The sequence below is a fragment of the Alosa pseudoharengus genome, unplaced genomic scaffold (assembly GCF_046254945.1).
Source record: "Alosa pseudoharengus isolate Yale_2024_CS ecotype anadromous, Long Island Sound unplaced genomic scaffold, YU_APseudo_1.1 YU_APseudo_1.1_scf_14, whole genome shotgun sequence".
Lineage (NCBI taxonomy): Eukaryota > Metazoa > Chordata > Actinopteri > Clupeiformes > Clupeidae > Alosa > Alosa pseudoharengus.
In genome coordinates this window covers 27598348-27621080 of record NW_027468609.1, presented here as the reverse complement: position 1 = coordinate 27621080, position 22733 = coordinate 27598348, and the positions used below count along the sequence as shown (strand labels likewise).

The 22733-nt window shown below is 39.9% G+C and overlaps 1 protein-coding gene across 1 annotated transcript; it reads right to left on the bottom strand.

Annotated features, from left to right (window-relative positions):
• Positions 1–10655: 10655 nt before the first annotated feature.
• Positions 10656–19070, bottom strand: ppp2cb (protein phosphatase 2, catalytic subunit, beta isozyme). The gene is made up of 7 exons (XM_076284484.1): positions 18560–19070; positions 16607–16816; positions 16189–16362; positions 13833–13922; positions 12848–13009; positions 12148–12266; positions 10656–11506 (listed from the first exon to the last, which is right to left on the bottom strand). The coding sequence occupies exons 1-7, from the start codon at positions 18659–18661 to the stop codon at positions 11434–11436; spliced, it is 930 nt and encodes a 309-aa protein (XP_076140599.1). The 5' UTR covers positions 18662–19070; the 3' UTR covers positions 10656–11433.
• Positions 19071–22733: the final 3663 nt, after the last annotated feature.

Sequence of the window (22733 nt, the reverse complement as noted above, 5' to 3'; positions counted from 1 at the left end):
ATTACTACATATTTGTATTCACGAATGAAAGCCCTCCTTTTCCCATTCCGTCCGGAACCTGAAGGTCAGAAATTTTGGACTGGTTTGGACTGGTTTGAGTTTAGAGTATCTATACCTCATATAGTTCATACATTACAATTAACCATACTGTTCAATTGTTTTTGATTATGTATGGATAAAGAAGCCACCTGCATGCTTTGTTGGAGCTCAAAAGTTATGTCGTGCCCTATAGCACCATGTTCCATGTGTTAAGTTGAGAAAAACAGAAATGTAATTTCAGTCAGTCAACCTAAAATATTTTCACTTTGATGATGTCAGCCATGTAAGAGAGTTGACACATGGTAGTGTATACTACTCCCACAAGCCCCAATGTGACAAACCCTGTACAATTCAGTTGCTGAAGTATGTATAATATGTTAACTGAGTGAAATTTTCAATTTCCTCCCCAGTGCTTGAGGATGATGTAATTGTTTTGCCAGAAGAACCACCAGTGGATGCAGAAGGGGTTAGTCATTTTCAACAAAATTTCAACTAAGTTAAAAAAAAGTCATTAGGCATAGTTGCAGCGCTCCAATGGAAGCAGACAAATGACAGAATGCAGTGAATACGACTGCTTTGAAAAATCAATAAAATGTGACAAAAAGTTGATAAAAAGAGTCAATACAATTTAGTCATTGGGCAATTCCATTGAAAATTATGTTTTTTGTAACATCCATAACGGCAATAAAATGTGATGGTATGGTATGATGTGAATGATTACATGAAATTTGAGCATTTGCTATTTTTGGCTGAAGAATGTACATGAGAAAAAATGTACAAAAAATGAATGTTATCATTCACATCATACAAATGTCAAGGCATTTCACTGGCGTTATGGATGTGACAAAAAGTCCATTTTCCGTGGAATTGCCCCATTGTTTAAAATTCCAAATAGTATACCTGATATGCATATGGGCCTATTTTTGGGATTTTGCCCGAAATTGCACAGCGTCTATTGTAATAGCTCCTGTGTCCTCATACTGTGACCTATCATCAAATGCCTGGTATCCCCTGAAAGCTGAGACCTTGTAGAATTTTTAGAAACTGTCAGAATGACTCTGTTATGTACTGTCAAGGTGCTACAGTAGCTGGAATATTGCTTTTTCTTTCAGGCGGTTATGTAAATCCCTGGAAATGGCCACATTTCAGATGTGAAAGTCTCTAAAATGGCCACTGAAACACATCAGAGGCCCACTCCCAGGTGTTGTGAAGATAAATATCTAAGGAAATGTTTGTACAATGAAGTATGAACCCTTTAGAGCCATTTTTGTGTGGAAATGCTCAGCTGGTTCAACCTCCACGTTCTTCTTCTTTGCCTGTCTTTTCGGCATGTTTTCTGCTTTCTTCTTCTTCAAAAGATCCAAATGATCCTTGAATTTACCCTTGGGGATCAATAAAGTATCTATCTATCTATCTAACTCTAAAAATTGCGACTGCATTCCTCTGACGAGCCGGTCGGAGGTGGTTGTACCATACGTCATTCGAAAGGTCTACTCGTTGGAGAGGGAGTTAAGTCATTTTCCGACGAATGACCGTCGCAGGAAGTTGCGTCATAACAAAGGGACGCCAGACCCTCTTGTAACAGCTACTCGGTGATACTGCAGACTCGTAAAAGTAGTTAGAAAATAAGGCAGAAAAACGACAAGTTTCCTCATGCTGCTTCCTTATGTTGGAATATGCAAAAATGTACAAACAATCGAGGGGATGCTTTCTTGTATGTGATTTCTGCAACAGTGATACTGCAAACGTGTTGATAGCCTATTTTTATGCTGTAGCCTAGTGTAAAGCATGTCACACAGTAGCCTAGCCTACAGAAAACACTTAATTGATGTGATATAATGATAACTTGTATGCCTACAATGGTTTATTAAACATCATAGTCATTTATTTAGTCAGTCATCATGTTCATGTTAATGAATAGGAAGGACATCTAAACGATACCAACATTTAAATAAACCAACATTTCGCGCAATATCTGCCGTGAGTCCCTATGCGTGAGTCACGAGCTCCTCCCAGCTGACTCTGGCAGATCACGTGGACAGTCAGTCGCGATCGATTATTTAATAAATACATGTGAATTACGAATAATAATAAAAAGATTCTACCTAATGTGACTATTTTTTCCATGAACTGTAAAATAAAACACGTTTTTTCCCACTGTATTCTCCATAAAGAGTAAAGTAAATGATGTACTTATTTCTGGAATTGACGTCACTTCCTGGACTCGTCTGAGGCTGGTCTAATAGACCTCTCCAGAATATATCCCGCCTCCTAACTTCCGTATCCATCCAACTTCCGGGCGTGGATTGTCTATGGGAAATAACATGGCGTTTTGAAAGATCCTACCTGTCAAACTCTGTAGGTGACAAAGTAGAAAAAGCTGCTGGGCAGATTGGCCTACATACTTCTGCCATCTAGTTTCCACTGGATTTTTTGATTTTCGGTGCCGTTTAAGTAGTATAGTCTATACGCACGAGGGGGGGGTCAAAATCCCCCTTTATGCAGAGCAGAGGCAGCGACTGCTCCATTGAAGTCTATGGGCATAGCTCAGAATTTTACCACATATGCTAAGGTCTTAGTTCTATAGAATTAGGAATGTGAATTTCGGGCACGTTTTCATGATCCTCAAACCCTTGTGAACATTTCAGGTACATTTTTAGCATTCCAGTCTGGAGAAAATCGACTTTATATCAGGTGTGCGCCGGTTATTTATGCTGCTGCTGTTGGCGGTTTGCAACGTACGCTCATCAATACGTCATCGACACACCTCTTTATGCAGACAGGATTCGATCCCCATTTCGCGCCCATAGACATGAACTACGACGAAGTATCTTGCTCCGCCTTAACAATCTTTGCTGCCACTCTCGGAAAACTTCCGGTTTCTGAACTGGTTGGAGTTCCTTCTGTGGTTCCACATGAGGGCGCTCTTCCACGAGTGCAGAATGCATGGAGGTCTATGGAGCTGTACCCCTCAAAATCCCCTTTTCTCGGGATATAATTATTTTTCAAGTAATTTGAGTATTGTATTCGAAAGGGGAGGCAAAGAAAATACACTTGGTTGAGTATTATATTTTTTCAAGTCACTTAATTGTTCTTAAAAGCCTTTCAAATGTGTCAATGACGTCATTCATTAGCACAATGCTAGCGTGTTATGTGCAACAACGACCCAACCTGTAAGAAATCAAAAGGACATAAGTACTCGTTCATTCAACTTTTGATCTATAACCCATGTTGAAGTTATACAAACTACAATCAAATCTGAGATTGGTCAACGACAATCAGGTGAAAGAGACAAATTTAGCCGTCTAGCTCCATTGACTCCCATTCATTCTGCACTCATGGCGATCGCCCCCAGTGGAACTCTGGTGGAACTGCATCCAAAATTCGGTACAATGGGACTTAATACGGAGTGGCTCTCCGTAGAAGGGCTCTGCTCCTACTGTGTATAGCATCCCTAGGCGGAAAACCAACCTTGCAACATTGGGACTTCCTAGTAACAGACGTGAGAAACAAGAAACTCGTTTTCTTCGTGTTTCTTACCTTGTAACATCAACATTGATCTGCCGTTTCGCTAGCTTGTAAACAAATGCATGTGCTTTATCTTTGCTTTTTTCCAGTTTGAAATGGCATAATGCAAAACTTCTTCAGCAGAGGAAATATAGCTAATACTACCAAGGGGGGTTTTAAGTGCCTTGTTCAAGGGTAGGCTACAGTGGTGGAAGCAGGGGGTTGAACCCACAACCTTTAGGGTACTGTATGCTAGCCCAGCTCTTTACGCTACCACCTCCGTATAGGGCCAATCTCAATTCTCTGTGTTACCCCTTCCCCTATCCCCTCATCTTACCCCTAGCCCTTGTCCCTCGAAACCGAGTGGCAAGACATAGGGGTGAAGAATATTCCCCTTGGAAATGAGATACCACTAGCCAACCATAAGGGAGAGCTAAATGATTGAAACACTTGAATTAACGTAATTTACAGAGATCGTACCACACTGAAAGCTAATATTTTGTCACTAGCAACCTGTCTTCTGTCAAATAGGCTCATTGCATTTTCAGCTCGGAATAAAACCGTTCAGGAATTATTTCAACAACAGCAGAACGTGCCTATTTTCGTTCGCAGCCTACCTTCTGATATAGCCCTTTGTATCACGTGCACGCGCAAAACTAAGGGGAAGGGGTAGAATGGAGAATTGAGATTGGCCCTTAGACTCATTATTTGTCCAAATTGCTTCTTGTCTTTAGGTGCTTTTGAGGTGTAGGAACATTTCCACTTTAGCTGTTAAATGTCCACTTGGGTTGTTGTAGTCCAAATGGCTACATTTTAAATAAACAGAAATTACAAGGATGATCGGCGTTATTTTGGGTTACTTATGTCCTCGACCTCTAAGGTCAACCTCCCTTAGGGAGTCTGGAGTAATAATAGCTTTTCTTCATCATGTCAGCTTTTATTTTCATTTTATGTAATCCATCAAGAATATCAAGTTCTATAAATAATGGTATGACTTTGTCTAAGACAGACTTGTTGCTCCCATGCTCGCTAGGATACTTGTGTTTGTAACCTGTCTCCAGCGTTGTTAATAAAGCTTTGCAATCACTTTTAAAAATATAGCTGCAAGCAGCAATGTGGGGGCCAAGCAGTTTAAGCATGAGTTAGCATTAGACATTGTGATAGTTTCTATCCACAAGCCATCAGGATACTGAATTATGGCGTCCCTAGTCAGTGCTGGATTACCAGATCATAGACACCTGAGCACAAATGTCTGATGCGCCCCCCCCTACAGCCTATAGCTTGACTAAAACCTTAACATATTACAGGCTATTCACAGATGCCAGTCATTTACTTCTGTTTATGATAATAATAATAATTGTATAATCTATCCTCTCTCACATCATGCACCCACTTGTTGCTTTCTGTCCTGACTGGGAACATCCTCTGCTTTCCATTTCTCCAAACTCCAAGTTGTCATTGTATCTGTCCTCTGCTTTCCATTTCTCCAAACTCATTCTGTCATTGTATCTGTCCTCTGCTTTCCATTTCTCAAAACTCATTCTTTCATTGTATCTGTCCTCTGCTTTCAATTTTTCCAAACTTCAAGTTCTTTCATTGTATCTGTCCTCTGCTTTCCATTACTCCAAACTTCTAGTTATTTCATTGTATCTGTCCTCTGCTTTCCATTTCTCAAAACTCATTCTTTCATTGTATCTGTCCTCTGCTTTCAATTTTTCCAAACTTCAAGTTCTTTCATTGTATCTGTCCTCTGCTTTCCATTTCTCCAAACTTCAAGTTCTTTCATTGTATCTGTCCTCTGCTTTCCATTTCTCCAAATGTCAAGTTTTTTCATTGTATTTGTCCTCTGCTTTCAAAGTTTTTTCATTGTATCTGTCCTCTGCTTTCCATTTCTCAAAACTCATTCTTTCATTGTATCTGTCCTCTGCTTTCCATTTCTCCAAACTCATTCTGTCATTGTATCTGTCCTCTGCTTTCCATTTCTCCAAACTTCAAGTTCTTTCATTGTATCTGTCCTCTGCTTTCCATTTCTCCAAACTTCAAGTTCTTTCATTGTATCTGTCCTCTGCTTTCCATTTCTCCAAACTTCAAGTTCTTTCATTGTATCTGTCCTCTGCTCTCCATTTCTCCAAACTTCAAGTTCTTTCATTGTATCTGTCCTCTGCTTTCAAAGTTCTTTCATTGTATCTGTCCTCTGCTTTCCATTTCTCCAAACTTCAAGTTCTTTCATTGTATCTGTCTTCTGCTTTCAAAGTTCTTTCATTGTATCTGTCCTCTGCTTTCCGTTTCTCCAAACTTCAAGTTCTTTCATTGTATCTGTCCTCTGCTTTCCATTTCTCCAAACTTCAAGTTTTTTCATTGTATCTGTCCTCTGCTCTCCATTTCTCCAAACTTCAAGTTCTTTCATTGTATCTGTCCTCTGCTTTCAAAGTTCTTTCATTGTATCTGTCCTCTGCTTTCCATTTCTCCAAACTTCAAGTTCTTTCATTGTATATGTCTTCTGCTTTCAAAGTTCTTTTATTGTATCTGTCCTCTGCTTTCCATTTCTCAAAACTCATTCTTTCATTGTATCTGTCCTCTGCTTTCAATTTTTCCAAACTTCAAGTTCTTTCATTGTATCTGTCCTCTGCTTTCCATTTCTCCAAACTTCAAGTTCTTTCATTGTATCTGTCCTCTGCTTTCCATTTCTCCAAATTTCAAGTTTTTTCCTTGTATTTGTCCTCTGCTTTCAAAGTTTTTTCATTGTATCTGTCCTCTGCTTTCCATTTCTCAAAACTCATTCTTTCATTGTATCTGTCCTCTGCTTTCCATTTCTCCAAACTCATTCTGTCATTGTATCTGTCCTCTGCTTTCCATTTCTCCAAACTTCAAGTTCTTTCATTGTATCTGTCCTCTGCTTTCCATTTCTCCAAACTTCAAGTTCTTTCATTGTATCTGTCCTCTGCTTTCCATTTCTCCAAACTTCAAGTTCTTTCATTGTATCTGTCCTCTGCTCTCCATTTCTCCAAACTTCAAGTTCTTTCATTGTATCTGTCCTCTGCTTTCAAAGTTCTTTCATTGTATCTGTCCTCTGCTTTCCATTTCTCCAAACTTCAAGTTCTTTCATTGTATCTGTCTTCTGCTTTCAAAGTTCTTTCATTGTATCTGTCCTCTGCTTTCCGTTTCTCCAAACTTCAAGTTCTTTCATTGTATCTGTCCTCTGCTTTCCATTTCTCCAAACTTCAAGTTTTTTCATTGTATCTGTCCTCTGCTCTCCATTTCTCCAAACTTCAAGTTCTTTCATTGTATCTGTCCTCTGCTTTCAAAGTTCTTTCATTGTATCTGTCCTCTGCTTTCCATTTCTCCAAACTTCAAGTTCTTTCATTGTATATGTCTTCTGCTTTCAAAGTTCTTTCATTGTATCTGTCCTCTGCTTTCCGTTTCTCCAAACTTCTAGTTATTTCATTGTATCTGTCCTCTGCTTTCCATTTCTCAAAACTCATTCTTTCATTGTATCTGTCCTCTGCTTTCAATTTTTCCAAACTTCAAGTTCTTTCATTGTATCTGTCCTCTGCTTTCCATTTCTCCAAACTTCAAGTTCTTTCATTGTATCTGTCCTCTGCTTTCCATTTCTCCAAATTTCAAGTTTTTTCATTGTATTTGTCCTCTGCTTTCAAAGTTTTTTCATTGTATCTGTCCTCTGCTTTCCATTTCTCAAAACTCATTCTTTCATTGTATCTGTCCTCTGCTTTCCATTTCTCCAAACTCATTCTGTCATTGTATCTGTCCTCTGCTTTCCATTTCTCCAAACTTCAAGTTCTTTCATTGTATCTGTCCTCTGCTTTCCATTTCTCCAAACTTCAAGTTCTTTCATTGTATCTGTCCTCTGCTCTCCATTTCTCCAAACTTCAAGTTCTTTCATTGTATCTGTCCTCTGCTTTCAAAGTTATTTCATTGTATCTGTCCTCTGCTTTCCATTTCTCCAAACTTCAAGTTCTTTCATTGTATCTGTCTTCTGCTTTCAAAGTTCTTTCATTGTATCTGTCCTCTGCTTTCCATTTCTCTAAACTCATTCTGTCATTGTATCTGTCCTCTGCTTTCCATTTCTTCAAACTTCAAGTTCTTTCATTGTATCTGTCCTCTGCTTTCCATTTCTCCAAACTTCAAGTTCTTTCATTGTATCTGTCCTCTGATTTTAAAGTTCTTTCATCGTATCTGTCCTCTGCTTTCCATTTCTCCAAACTTCAAGTTCTTTCATTGTATCTGTCCTCTGATTTTAAAGTTCTTTCATTGTATCTGTCCTCTGCTTTCCATTTCTCCAAACTTCAAGTTCTTTCATTGTATCTGTCCTCTACTTTCCATTTTTCTAAACTCCAAGTTATTTAATTGTATCTGTCCTCTGCTTTCAAAGTTCTTTCATTGTATCTGTCCTCTGCTTTCCGTTTCTCCAAACTTCAAGTTCTTTCATTGTATCTGTCCTCTGCTTTCCATTTCTCCAAACTTCAAGTTTTTTCATTGTATCTGTCCTCTGCTCTCCATTTCTCCAAACTTCAAGTTCTTTCATTGTATCTGTCCTCTGCTTTCAAAGTTCTTTCATTGTATCTGTCCTCTGCTTTCCATTTCTCCAAACTTCAAGTTCTTTCATTGTATATGTCTTCTGCTTTCAAAGTTCTTTTATTGTATCTGTCCTCTGCTTTCCGTTTCTCCAAACTTCTAGTTATTTCATTGTATCTGTCCTCTGCTTTCCATTTCTCAAAACTCATTCTTTCATTGTATCTGTCCTCTGCTTTCAATTTTTCCAAACTTCAAGTTCTTTCATTGTATCTGTCCTCTGCTTTCCATTTCTCCAAACTTCAAGTTCTTTCATTGTATCTGTCCTCTGCTTTCTGTTTCTCCAAACTTCAAGTTCTTTCATTGTATCTGTCCTCTGCTTTCAAAGTTCTTTCATTGTATCTGTCCTCTGCTTTCCATTTCTCCAAACTTCAAGTTCTTTCATTGTATCTGTCCTCTGCTTTCCATTTCTCCAAACTCATTCTGTCATTGTATCTGTCCTCTGCTTTCCATTTCTCCAAACTTCAAGTTCTTTAATTGTATCTGTCTTCTGCTTTCAAAGTTTTCATTGTATCTGTCCTCTGCTTTCCATTTCTCCAAACTTCAAGTTCTTTCATTGTATCTGTCCTCTGCTTTCAAAGTTCTTTCATTGTATCTGTACTCTGCTTTCCATTTCTCCAAACTTTAAGTTCTTTCATTGTATCTGTCTTCTGCTCTCCACTTCTCCAAACTTCAAGTTCTTTCATTGTATCTGTCCTCTGCTTTCAAAGTTCTGTCATTGTATATGTACTTTGCTTTCCATTTCTCTAAACTCCAATTTCTTTCATTGTATCTGTCCTCTGCTTTCCATTTCTCCAAACTTCATTTGGTTTCTATACGTGAAAGTATTGCTGAAATATGACCCTACTTCCTGTGATTATAGTGCCACTAGTGGTCAAAGCACAACAAATTGATTGTGTGTCCTTGGGATGTGCTCTTAAGTCCACATACCAAGTTTGGTTTTGATAGGTGAAAGTGTTGTTAATTATAGCACCCCTAGTGTTCAAACATGACCAAATTTATTGTAGGTCCTCAGGATGTGTTCATGAGTCCACGTACCAAGTTTGGTGTTCATACGAGAAAGTCTTGCTAATTATAGCACCCCTAGTGGTCAAAGTTCACCAAACGTATTGTGCATCCTCACCGTGTGGTCCCAAGTACATATACCAAGTTTGGTTTTGATACATGAAAGCGTTGCTGAGATATGAGCTTACTTCCTGTATCTCTAGCGCCCCCCTAGTGGTTGAAAGTCCCCAAATGTATCGTGTGTCCTCAGGATTGGTTCACAAGTCCATACACCAAGTTTGGTTTCTATATATGAAATTGTTGCTGAGACATGAGCCGACTTCCTGTGGTCATAGCGCCCCCCTAGTGGTCAAAAGTCATCAAATTTATTGAGCCTCCTCCTAATTGGGTCCTAAGCCCATGTACTGAGTTTGGTTTTGATACTTAAAAGCCTTGCCGAGATCTGAGTTCACTTCCTGTTTGGCGGCTTTGCCACCAAATTCGATTGGTTGTCACAGGTGACCTGTTCAGAATATGGGTCCAAAAAGCAATGCGTTTGTGAGATATGGTCTGAAGATCGTCTGTGCCAAGTTTCGTGAAAATCGGATGAACTTTGTGACCTATGAAAACTTTTTTGTGTTTTTGATGAAATCCAATATGGCGGTAGAATTAATTATGCTGACGTCACAAATTGCCATCAGTCAGCTTAAGGACCTCCCAAAGTATTAATAGACATCACTAATATGTTTTAATTCCAAACACATCACCCATAACAGGCCAAAACGTAATTTTGCTTATTACAGCGCCACCTATTGGTCAAAAGTCATCTAACTTATTGTGCCTCCTCCTAATTGGGTCCTGAGCCCACGTACTGAGTTTGGTTTTGATACGTGAAAGCCTTGCCGAGATCTGAGTTCACTTCCTGTTTGGCGGCTTCGCCGCCAAATTCAATTGGTTGTGACAGGTGACCTGTTTTGCATATGGGTCCAAAAAGCAATGCGTTTGTGAGTTCTGGTCCGAAGAACATCTGAACCAAGTTTTGTGAAAATCGGATGAACTTTGTGACCTGTGAAAACCTTTAAGTGTTTTTGATGAAATCCAATATGGTGGTCCAATCAATTATGTTAATGTCAAAAGTTGATATGTGTCAGCCTAAGGACCTCCCAAAGTATGAACAGAGGTCATTAATATGTTTTCATTTCAAACACGTCACCCCATAGAGGCCAAAACGTAGTTTTGTTAATTATAGCGCCACTTGTAGGTCAAAAGTCATCAAATTTATTGAGCCTCCTCTTAATTGGGTCGTGAGCCCATGTACTGAGTTTGGTTTTGATATGTGAAAGCCTTGCCGAGATCTGAGTTCACTTCCTGTTTGGCGGCTTCGCCGCCAATTTTGATTGGTCGTGACTGGCGACCAGGTTTGAGTATGGATGTCAAAGGCAATGCATTTATGAGACATGACATAAGAAAAGATAGAAACACAATGGGTGCCTTCGCAGCTTGGCCCCCAATAAATGCCACACACTCGCTTTTATTATGGTGTAGCTAGCAATTGAAAGTACTTTATTAGTTCATACACCAAAGAAGAGGCAATCACATCATGACAAATACACAGAAAAGGTCAACACAAAAAAAAAGGTAAAGATTAGACAAAAGGGAAAGTCAGGTTACAGTTTGGGGGGAGGGTGGAAAGGAGAATATGGAGAGAGGGAAACTGTGGGGTTGTCATATACATAAAAGCATACTCCCAAAACGGAGGCTCCTCCCTCAATGTAAAGTATTCATTCCCAAATAGATTATAGTGTTGTGGTGCAGAGACAAGTGTGGGTGTAAGCTTGTGCATTTTGTATAAAACATTGTTGTCTTGTCACATGCCTGGCACTGCCAACTCAAAGTACAACGTCCAGTGATATTGAGGGGAGAGAGGGAGGAGAAGAAAGCGAGTTTATATCACATTTCCTTTTATTTTATCTTTTTTTTTTTTTGCTCAGAGTAATGTACATTTCAAGAACAGAGAGAACTTTTCCATCAATAGTATACAGCAGGCAATTGCACTAGAGGCTAAAATGGGACACTGTGTTGAAGTACTTAGACACAGGGCAATTTTTTTTCGGCATCAAATGCTTATATGGCACATTTTGGTCCATGTTAGTGCTTTCACGTCGTTACAGACCCCGTGCACATGTACATATACAGACATACAGCACTGTGTGTGCATATATACACGCAGACGAGCAACCGCTGGGATTTTTGTCTCTGTTGCTTGCTTCAGGATTCTCCTCTTTGCTCCCCCCTCGTCAGGCCAGTGCGTGTTTATAAGAAGTAGTCAGGGGTACGCCGGGTGACATGGGGCTCTCCACGTCGAGGAGCAGGGTCAAACTGAAGGCTGAGAGAATACAACCAAGCAACGTTTAGAGATTCTCACACGAAGGGTCGAAAGGTAATTAGAGTAACAATGTAGGAACTTTCGTCAATTTTCAGCATTCTGAAAATACCCATTAAGTGTAGGGCTGATGTAGCCAACTACATAATCAAATCGATTAGCAAAGAGTAGGCTGCCATAACAGTAGGCTTTAACTAATAAGAAGCACAAAAACTAAACATGCCATCCTTGCAGGCCATAAACATAGCTGCAATTATGATTTGCTGAAAGCTCAAACAGATAATGGTATGGGTATAAACAGATAATGATATTAAGAAATATTGTCCACCAGGGGAGCCATTTCTTTTCATTGCAAAACACTGCCCATGTGCCCAAGCATGGGGTTTTGTCATTTGTCATAAGTGGAAAGTATGTCTGCTGATTGTCACACTGTTTCTGTCTACATGTTTATCTGTGGTGAGTGGGTTGTGGGGAGAGGGTTATTGTTATCTGTTTTATGTTACGAGGATGTCTCCTCATGTTTTAGCTCTTATGTTGCTTGAAACCTCTGATGTGTGAAAAAGATTATCCTATTCACATGGATCCGTTACATCCAGGATAACCTTCCATCAAAAATGAACCTCAAAAAATAATGTTGTACTTACAAGGAATATTTAAGAGTATCATCCAGTTCCATGATGGCAGCTTGATTGCCACAGCGATAGCAGTAGTTTGGCGCACTGAAAATGGTGACCACGTTTCTATCGTGACACCAGTTGTAGCCCTGGGAAGGAAAGTAAGACGGAACAGGAATTTTAACGGTCAAAAAATTGTTCCGGAAAACCAAATCTTGTCAGACAGAATGGTTCTCTGCAACTGCAATAACGAAAAGCATAAACCTCCTTTCTAACATTTTACAGTCGGGCTCATATGCTCAGGGAGCAGCACTATGATTGTGTGAGGGTGTCCAAATGAACTCCCACAGTTAGAATTGAAAATCCTTTTGTCTTCCTCTCCTCTTATAATCTGTGCGTGGAGATTGGGCACATAAATGCTAGCGGCAGTCCCGGTTTGAATTATGCGTTTGTGTTAAAACAGATCTGAGTGAATGAATCACAGCGGATATTTAAGGGCCTCCTGACAGACATAGGGCGTATATCAAATATAGATTTTCACCCGTGTGGGTGGATATAGCTGACTCATAGCACACAATATATACAGCATATAGACCCATCTGCAGAGAATCCTCAGAATATGCCATTATATGCCCCACTTACGTGTCATTTAGCCTAAGCTTCCAAAGTACACACATACACTGATACAAAGTAAAAATTGACAGTCTACTGTCAATTAAAAGTGACTGACCTCCATGACTAACTGGTGAGCTCGTGACACCAGAGTAAGACCATTGGCGTGGTTGAAGGTTTCAGAAATGTCCTGTCCGAAGGTGTAACCAGCACCTCGCGGGGAGATCCCCCAGCCTCCGCGGTCATCAGGATCAGACCACAGTAGGTCACACATTGGTCCCTGCAAGAGAATTGGCGTTATGGGGACAACGATAGCATGCAATACCCGTGGAGAATCTGTCGTCCTTGAAGGCTAAGCTGAGCTGCAGGAGTTATTTGTGCAGTCAGATAGCTAAAACACAACCATTTCAAAGATGTTCATTGTTTACCACCTTTAAGGTTTTTTTTTTTAATCCAGCCCTTATACAAAGCCTTACTAATGAACTAGCAAACACAAGAGATAATATTTTATATATATATAAATTACTGCACAAATGACAGTTTCCCAGCATAAATGAACCCAACATACTGCCAACAAGCCTGTATTATGAGACCGTCTCTCAGTGTGTGGACTATGAGCCGTCAAATGAAGGCAACAATGTTATTGATTACCAGGCGCCATCTTGGTAAAGATACTGTAACTGCCCACAGGGTGAGCAGACAGCCATCAGTGAGCAATTAGCCGTTACAGATCCAATTTCTCAGCACACTAACACAGGCCCTGGACATGCTGTCTGTTGGGTTTCAAAAGCCACATTTGTGGCACACTGTGGTGTACGCCTTGACAATCCTGACATACTGCATATTTTGTCCTTAAAACCTTTTTAAGGAGCAAAAGTTAAAAGCGCTCTAAGCGATCTTCTAAGCTAAAACATTTTTGTCACATAGAGCAAACATCACCTCACCATCTGCTAGCTGCCTGTGCCCTTATGACACTACCATAAACATTTTAAAACAAACCATAAAAGGCAATGAGAAAGTGAGCTTCATGAACACATCAAGATCATACTGCACAGAACTGTATTAATGCAAAGCTCCACAAATGCTTCGTTCATGGAACTGACCTCATGTGGTACTTCCTGTAGGCGATCGAGGGCCCGGATGTGATCCAGTGTGTCTATTGATGGAGAGAGTCCACCGTGCAGGCAGAAGATCTGTGATGGACACATATACACAGATATATATACCGGTATATATAAATGGAGTGCATTACAAAGCTGATAAACAGTGTTTCTGTAGCTAGGTTGTGCTTGGTTTAATATAGGAAGGGAAATAAATAAATCAGTAAGGCCCCCAGATATTCAGACTGGTTGAGGAAAACCAACAAACAATTTAAGACTAGATTGTTTTCTGCTCTATAAAGCATATACTATTTGGTTGCTTAGGGTATCCAGAGGCTATTCACAAGATGACCTTTACAGTCTTTAGTTCCTCTCAGGAAGTCAGTAAACCAAATGTTAAAAATAGGTTAGCTCGGCTTGTTTTTTCAACTGCGTATCTCTGTTACATGACGCATACACCTATAATTGTGCTTTTTCACACCAAAACCAATTTTGGCATTCAGGAGCGACAAAATGTTTTTATACTGCAACATAACTGTATATGCAAAGTAACATCATTTAACGCAAGAAAGAAAAACATTTTGATTGGCATTCACAGTTCAATTAGATTTAGACACTATATGCTAGCCTAATCTTTCAAAAGTAGCATATTTAGAAATGTGTTAAGAAACTAATGCAAAAAACGACAAGTGATGCAATATTATTACAGGGTGTTAGCCTGGGTGCCAGTCCGAACTTAGTCCCGCCCACAACATTTGAGGTCGGGAAGTTCAACTATACACAGGTCAACTATGATCACCCTAGATTGAGCGGACCAATCAAATCGGGCTTTACGATGATGGGACAGGTGAGCAACAGCGCCTGGTCCATCACGTCATCTGAGGACACTTATGAGGCCTATGTTTGAAACAAAAACGCTGTGGCTAGAAGGAGACATGGCTTTTAAGACCCCATATGGAAAATGCATATTATTTAATGAGGTTTTATCACTGAAAACGATTAGTTCTGAAAACTTTGGCCAAGTTGAGATGTGGGAAAACTTGTGGTTTCACTTTTATCAAGGGTAAACAGCGCTGTTGCATTGTGACATGTTGTTCCCTCGTTCGTTTGAAATCTCTGATTGACCACCTGTTCGAGGGATTTGCGACAGCCTTTTTCCAGCTGTTCATAACATGTTTGTAGCATATCAGTGTTCAACAGAATTATTTTTAAAAACGGAGGGGGTATAGGCTTTGTCAGTTTTTTCCTAATAGCCTACCCTACTACGTATCTCTTAGATTTCGCTAATGAGTGTTGTAGGAGTTATTGACGGCACAATAACTTTTACAAAAGACCAGAAAATAATGTTAAGGCATTTGTGGAGAAGGATGGTTTTTGTGTTTTCTTCCTACACCTCACGGTAAGCTATTTCGTTGCTCTGATTGGTTAGGTCTATCCAATTGAGTGCAGAGGCATTCCCCCTCTGTATCGGTTGAAACACGCCCCATAATTACGTCCCAATGGAGCAGTATCAGACTCATATTCTGACTAGAATTGAGTATGGCTACATCAGGCTTCTACAGGGTGTCTAACTGCTGTGCTGACTGTCAAAGCAACCTTTGACCTCCCACAAAGTAATAAAGGCACTGTTGTACAGTGCACTTTATAACATCATGTTCTATCCACTGCTTCGTAAAAAAAATAAAAAGCAAGTGTTCAGCTGGCCTGGGACACAGGGCCAGAGAGAATGGTTTGGTTTCATGTGGAGGACTGTCACACCAAACCTGAATAATAATAATAATGAATAATAATTTCAGTAGTTACAAACAGCTTTAGCCTAGGCTGTGATGTGGGGTCGCCTGAAATTCCAACGGGGTCGGCTGGGATATTGGGTCTTACAAGTGACCAGTACATTACATAAAAAAAATATACATTAAATAAAACAACATGAAAACCCCCATTATATCCAAGTTAAATAACTAATCGGATCCTCCAATCTAGCTATGTAAAAATAAAATTAGACATCCCACATGAGATCATCACAGGTAATAATGCTTGATCAATGTTCCAAACAAAGTAACAAAACATCCAGGCGAGTTAGTCAAACAAACAAATTAGCTTGCTAGGACATTTGGGGAGATATTGCTCTCAACTGGATGTTACAGCAGAGATGAGATGCACTCTCTCTGTGGTTGCCAACGTTTTGTGACATCAAAATATGGTCACCTGCAAAAAAAGGTTGGGAACCCCTTCCTGAACACCTTCCCAAAGCTTAACAGGAGGTAATGCTGTGCAACAGGTTCCAAAAATGGCGTAGCATCTCTGCATTTTGACTGAATGACCTAACTGCCCACTAAAGTAATGATGCTGAAGGCCATACCTGTCCATCAACCAGAGCAGTCAGGGGCAAGTAGTCAAAGAGGTCTGTGAAGTACTTCCACACGTTGGCGTTGCCATATTTCCTCAGGCACTCGTCGTAGAAGCCATAGACCTGTGTGATCTGTCTGCTCTCGTGGTTCCCCCGCAGTATCGTGATACGCTCTGGGAATCGGACCTAGAGAAGACAAACATAGACTGTTGGTAGGCACCCTGATTCTGCTCCCACACTAATTAGCACAGAGCAGAGCTATTCTTAACACAGATCAATGCACACATTGTGTTTACAGAGTGCATTAATTCAGTGAACTGTATGACTTTTTTTTTATGTCTTAACAGCTTTTATCTGCCTTCCACACTACCTTAATACACATTGTGATGAGTGGATTGATGCTTTAGGTGAAAGGACAGAGATTAATGACCTTTAATGCTACGAGAAGCGTGACTGTCTCCACTGAGTAGTAGCCTCTGTCCACGTAATCCCCCATGAACAGGTAGTTGGTATCTGGTGACTTGCCCCCGATTCTGAAGAGCTCCATGAGGTCATGAAACTGGCCGTGCACATCTCCGCAGACTGTGACTGGACAGCGCACCTCCTGCACATTTGACTCCTTTGTGAGGATCTCTTTTGCCTTTAGAGAAATGAAAGAAAGTTATGTTTTAACACAGCAAAGATGAAAAAGATAAAGGGCCGCATAATCTGAAAAATAATCATGACAAGACACAATCAATAGTGTAATGTTTGCTGTGAATTTTATTTCACAAAGCAGATCCCCCTCCAAAAAAAAAGTTTAACACGTGCTTTTTATCTGGCATCAATATTACACGTGAGAACTACTGAGCATCACCATGGAGACCATGTGTGCTGTCCTTTCACCATGGAGACAGCTCTGCCATGTAATCCTGTTCTCAGTTCTTCTGTCATTTGATTAAACTGGGGGTGACTTCAGGAGTGAAGTATAAGTTTTATCCCTAATTTAATTCAAGGCAGATGACCACCGCAGGCCTAGGTCTTGTATACATTTAATGATACTACAGTTTTCATCACATAACAGAGTAACACCCAAGCAATGTTAACAGACCAATTTAGTCTTTGTATGATTTATTGAGGCCCAAAGTGCACTGCTTGGGATATAAACAACAAAGATTTGAGTTGTCAGATTTAACCACCTCACTGCTGCAATATGGGTCATATGTCATAGTAAACTCATAAAAAGAAACACACAGGGACTTTAAATAGGCTGCTAACATCTGTTATTTTTGAGTTTATTATTTTCAGAAAGCAAATCACTAACAGATTAAAACACATTTGGGTAAAACCTGTTGTTCAACTACTTTAAGAACCTATATACAGTGTGTTCATAGTAACAAGTTACATTCACTATTAAACACATAACCTGGTTCTGCGCTTCAGGTATGCTGCACTGTAAAAAAAAAAATCTGAATATTTGACGAGCCAACTGGGTCTGACTTCCCCTACGTACATTCGTCATTTGCAAGCAATTCTAGCTGATCTTACAAATTCATAGATTCATACATTACAAATATGCCAACCATTTAGATATGGATATCTGAACATTAAATTACGACTCTCCGAAAACTTTACCTGGGATAAACAATGAATTGCCAAATACACCTATCAAAAACACAATATTCTGAAAATGTCCGTCAACTGCTGTGACGGCTAACATTAATGGATTCAAAACGTATGCGTGCTATGCAAGGGGTGTATTGGATGCACTTGCTGGGTTAGTTAACACCATCAGATTGCTGATGGAGCTTATCTCGAACACCAAAGTTGTCGGAGTATTTTCGTCTGACGGCTGCAGGACAGCTGTTGTACGGGGATGAAGTATTTAACTATGTCAATACTGCTAGCTTAACTATAACGTTAGACAGCCCTGCACCAGAACGTTGGTAACTGTTAACGTTAGAATCTAACCGTTACAATTTATAGATAGAGCCGTGAAGAAACAAGCTAGTGAACAATTCTGACAATGGAAGTCAAAGTTAACAATTGCTCCGTCTGACAAAGTAGTGTTTGATTTAATGAGTACCTGTTAAGCCGGTTATTACACAGCAAGTTCAATCTGCGATGGGAGGGAAGGCTAGCTAACATAAGTAGCTACCCTAGCAAGCTGGGCTAACAAACATAATACAAGATGGCTAGCTAACGTTAGATACCTTACCTGAAGCTATGGTGGTAACGTTATCAGTACAGATTGCCATCAACCTCATACACCTTCACTCAGTTTTAAGGCGGCAACGTTAACAGAAAACGTACGACAGATTTGCAACGTCAAGCACATTAGGCTACTCATTATTACCTTGTCACACGAGGAATTATACATTTTAAAAGAAATGTGAAACCTCACCTTTTCGCAGAGCGTCCTCACTTGGTTTTCCGAGAGCTGCTTACACTCATTGAGTTGTTCAACCCATTGATCTAATTCCTTGGTAAATGTTTTATCGTCCATTTTGAACGTGACCAAATTTTAAGATACTGTTTTCACTTTGTTTTCCCTTAATGCGTAGGCTGCACTGGTTATATTTAGGTACCGTCTCCGCTCGAAATTCAGCTGTATAATTTCCCTCGGAGCGACGCAAGAGCCGGGTTTTCGGCGTCTAGCTCGGAGCTAACGTTGGCTAGCTTGCAAGAAGCTAAATAAATGCTGCGCTGCTAGCTTGCGAATAACAGCTCTACATAAAACAGAATACCTCACAAAATTAACAAAGACAGGCTGTCTGGTACGAAGTGACACTTAAACAGGCGATTTCAGCTTAATTATATAATTTAAATACAGGGATTGGCCGTCATAACAATTTGGCTAGCTAGTTCCCTATTCCCCCCGACCTTCCTAGGGAAACTCGCTGTGTAATGGCCGCCCTGCACTCGCCCCGTTTTACGTCATCAGAATGGTATTTCCACAAGATCTGCGTGCTCTCATATTAAACTTTAATTACACTGCTGCCGTCTTGTGGCATGGAAGACATATTCCATCTAAAGGGCCAGTCGTTGCATGACATGCTAAAACTGTATGGAGTCAAAATAGGGTCTTTAATATTGAGAGCTTGTGAAAAGATGTTCACATGTGTAATAAAGTTTTGCAGCTGTGCAAAAGGAGTTCTGCATGTGAAAAGAAATTTCGTACCTGTAGAAATATTTTGTACATGTGTGAAAAAATGATGTACCTGTAGAAATATTACGTAGGCCTACTTGTGTGAAAGAAATGTGTATCTGTAGAAATGTTTTGTACATATGTGGGGGGGAAATGCGGATCTGTAAAAATATTTTGTACACGTGTGGAAAAAATATGTACCTGCACAAATACTTTGTACGTGTGTGAATCTCCTACGCGATGCTTTCCTGCGCAACACTGAAAGTACGAGTGTGAAACTGAGATACAAGCTTACGGACTTTTGACCCTAATTTTACTGCCTTTCTGAAGAGCCAATCAACACATTGCTTACTGCCAACCAATCAGCGTTCCCCACCGACCACCTAGATTTTGGTGCTAAACAGATTGCAGTAGGAGTTAAGTCTTATAGAGACGAATGACCCATTAGACCAGCCGCAGACGAGTCCAGGAAGTGACGTCAATTCCAGAAATAAGTACATAATTTACTTTACTCTTTATGGAGAATACAGTGGGAAAAAACGTGTTTTCTTTTACAGTTCATGGAAAAAATAGTCACATTAGGTAGAATCTTTTTATTATTATTCGTAATTCACATGTATTTATTAAATAATCGATCGCGACTGACTGTCCACGTGATCTGCCAGTCAGCTGGGAGGAGCTCGTGACTCACGCATAGGGACTCACGGCAGATATTGCGCGAAATGTTGGTTTATTTAAATGTTGGTATCGTTTAGATGTCCTTCCTATTCATTAACATGAACATGATGACTGACTAAATAAATGACTACGATGTTTAATAAACCATTGTAGGCATACAAGTTATCATTATATCACATCAATTAGTTTTCTGTAGGCTAGGCTAGTGTGACATGCTTTACACTAGGCTACGGCATAAAAATAGGCTCAACAATAGGCTATCAACACGTTTGCAGTATCACTGTTGCAGAAATCACATACAAGAAAGCATCCTCTTGATTGTTTGTACATTTTTGCATATTCCAACATAAGGAAGCAGCATGAGGAAACTTGTCGTTTTTCTGCCTTATTTTCTAACTACTTTTACGAGTCTGCAGTATCACCGAGTACAGCTGTTACAAGAGGGTCTGGCGTCCCTTTGTTATGACACAACTTCCTGCGACGGTCATTCGTCGGAAAATGACTTAACTCCCTCTCCACAGATTGGCTTCATATCGAAGAGTATAGAGTGGTGAAGTCCCGCCCCTTCCGTTTGCCTCCATGGGACCTATCTTTCAAAAAAATTTGAACGGCAGTCTATGGCGAAAAATAAATTATTTTCTGGTCCCGGTTGACTTGTGCCTTGAATTACCCATATGATGTTTGTCAATTTTAAAGACAATTTTTCATGTAAAGACATTTGCAGTTTGTTTCGTAACTATTGAATTACAACATTGTGAAAGATCGTAATTCCAACGACTACAAACCCATCAGTCGCGCTAGTGACGTTAGCTCATTCACAGCCACACTAGATTGTACAAGCATACCAGCAACAGGTCTTAATTGGGCTTTCCTTGCCGAAGAAAATACCATGAGTCAGATGATTAAACACATCAGGTAAGTTGTATTCGTCCATAGACTGTACATTACATACTGTTAAGTGACATAGCAGGCAGCAAGATGCAACCGTTAACTAGCATAACAGCTCTTATCGTTTCATTACGTTGGTGACGTACATCGTTCGAGACGAGAGATGTAGTCCACTGAGTGGATTCACACAAAACCAACATAACTTTTGAAGTCTATCGAACAACAGTACTTTCTTGACGTGAAAAATTATCTTTTAAATTCACACACATCATATGTGAAATTTGTGGCACAATTCAAACTGGACCAAAAAATAATTGTTATCTCTCCATTAACTCCCGTTCATAATTTTTTGAAAGATAGGTCCACTGATCTATAAAGAACACTGGATAGCGCAACTACGTCACAAACCTGAAGCCTCCGTGAAATCGGCGCGGCGGCCATATTGGGACCACTTGCGAGTCCGAACTACGCTGCTCCGTTCTGAAACCTCACCAAAATGATCGATCTAGCTATAGGCTACTGTGTGCTGCACCCACGGAGAAAATCACTGTAGGCTTTTAATGTTGTCAATGTAGCCTGTCTGGAAGAAGTTTAGTGGGCGTGATAATAATATGAATAATGCTATAATCATGTATATAAAACAGACAGAGGTCTCCATTCAAAGAGACCAGTATCCTATTTATTTCTATAGGTTTTTTCACAATTTTTTTTATTTGTGCGATCGACCTAGCATGGAGGGGGGAGACAAACAATGTTAATAGGCCCATATCTATATTTCAGTAGCCTATGCAATAGCACTTACAAATACAAATAGTTTTGTCATATCATAGGCTAGCCTACATTGGGGTTTTGAACAATTATCAACTTCTTCCGGACGTAGTCCCGTCGCTTTTCTGCCTGCATTCTTTCCCCGGGTGATATAGCCTTATTTTGCAGTATGATTTCGTAATCAATTTTATTAAATTGAAAACATGATTGTCATTGATTGCAGTGTCCATCATAGCCTATGATTAGGCCTATTCAGATCAGAGAAGATGCGTGCAAGGCCAGCTCTCGCAAGCAGCACGTTGCTTGTTACAGATGGCTGATAACGATTTATTTTAAAAAATGTATCAAAAGTTTCCCATCCCCAGTGGGGAATAGGCTAGTAGCCTAGGCTACGTTAGCCCATCTGCAAGTATCAAGTGAGATCAAGAGATGTTCTCGGTAGGCTAAACTAGGGGGAAATGTCTGTTAACAAATCTGGTAGCTAGAAAAAAAGAACATTAACGGAGGATAGAAAATACAAAAAAGGAGGCAGAGAACGGTTCTTGGCTTAATGTTTGGGCAGCAGACGAGTTCGAGGATAGCATAAAGTTTTAAGGTAGGAGAATGAGGACGTTAATAACCTGTGCCCGCTGTGGCATATGGTCGCTTGCAATTGTACTGTAGGACTGATCTATAGGCCTAATATTATTTGATAATTAATTAATTAATATTAATTGATATGAATTGTTGTTTCTCCTGGTAGGCTGTGCTGCGTGCGTAGAGTGAATAGAGAACGGCCTTGTCATCACATCACATAGCCTATAAAGAACTGACTCCACATTTCACTTTTGATTTGAGGTTTGTTTATAAAGAGTCAAGACATAATTTAACAACTCACTGTTGAGAAAGAACGTTTCAATGGCAGCTGCATTCTCAGTATAGACCCACGGTTGTCAAACTGGGGTACGCGTAGCCTACCCCACATTAAAAACGTATTTTCTCCGCATTAACAAAATATTCGAGAGTGGAGACATGGAGGGTAAAACGGCGTTTCTCAAACTGTGGGTCGCGGAGACATGCCAGGTGGGGCGCGAACTGACGTGAGTTTTTTTTTAAT

Bases quoted from the DNA above. Each gene is read 5' to 3' on its own strand.
- ppp2cb (XM_076284484.1), bottom strand. From the start codon at position 18,661: ATGGACGATAAAACATTTACCAAGGAATTAGATCAATGGGTTGAACAA. The intron at 16,363-16,606 runs GTCATTAATCTC...TGTCTTCTCTAG, and splicing joins CGCTTCTCGTAGCATTAAAG to GTCCGATTCCCAGAGCGTAT. The intron at 13,923-16,188 runs GTATGGCCTTCA...TGTCCATCACAG, and splicing joins CTGCTCTGGTTGATGGACAG to ATCTTCTGCCTGCACGGTGG.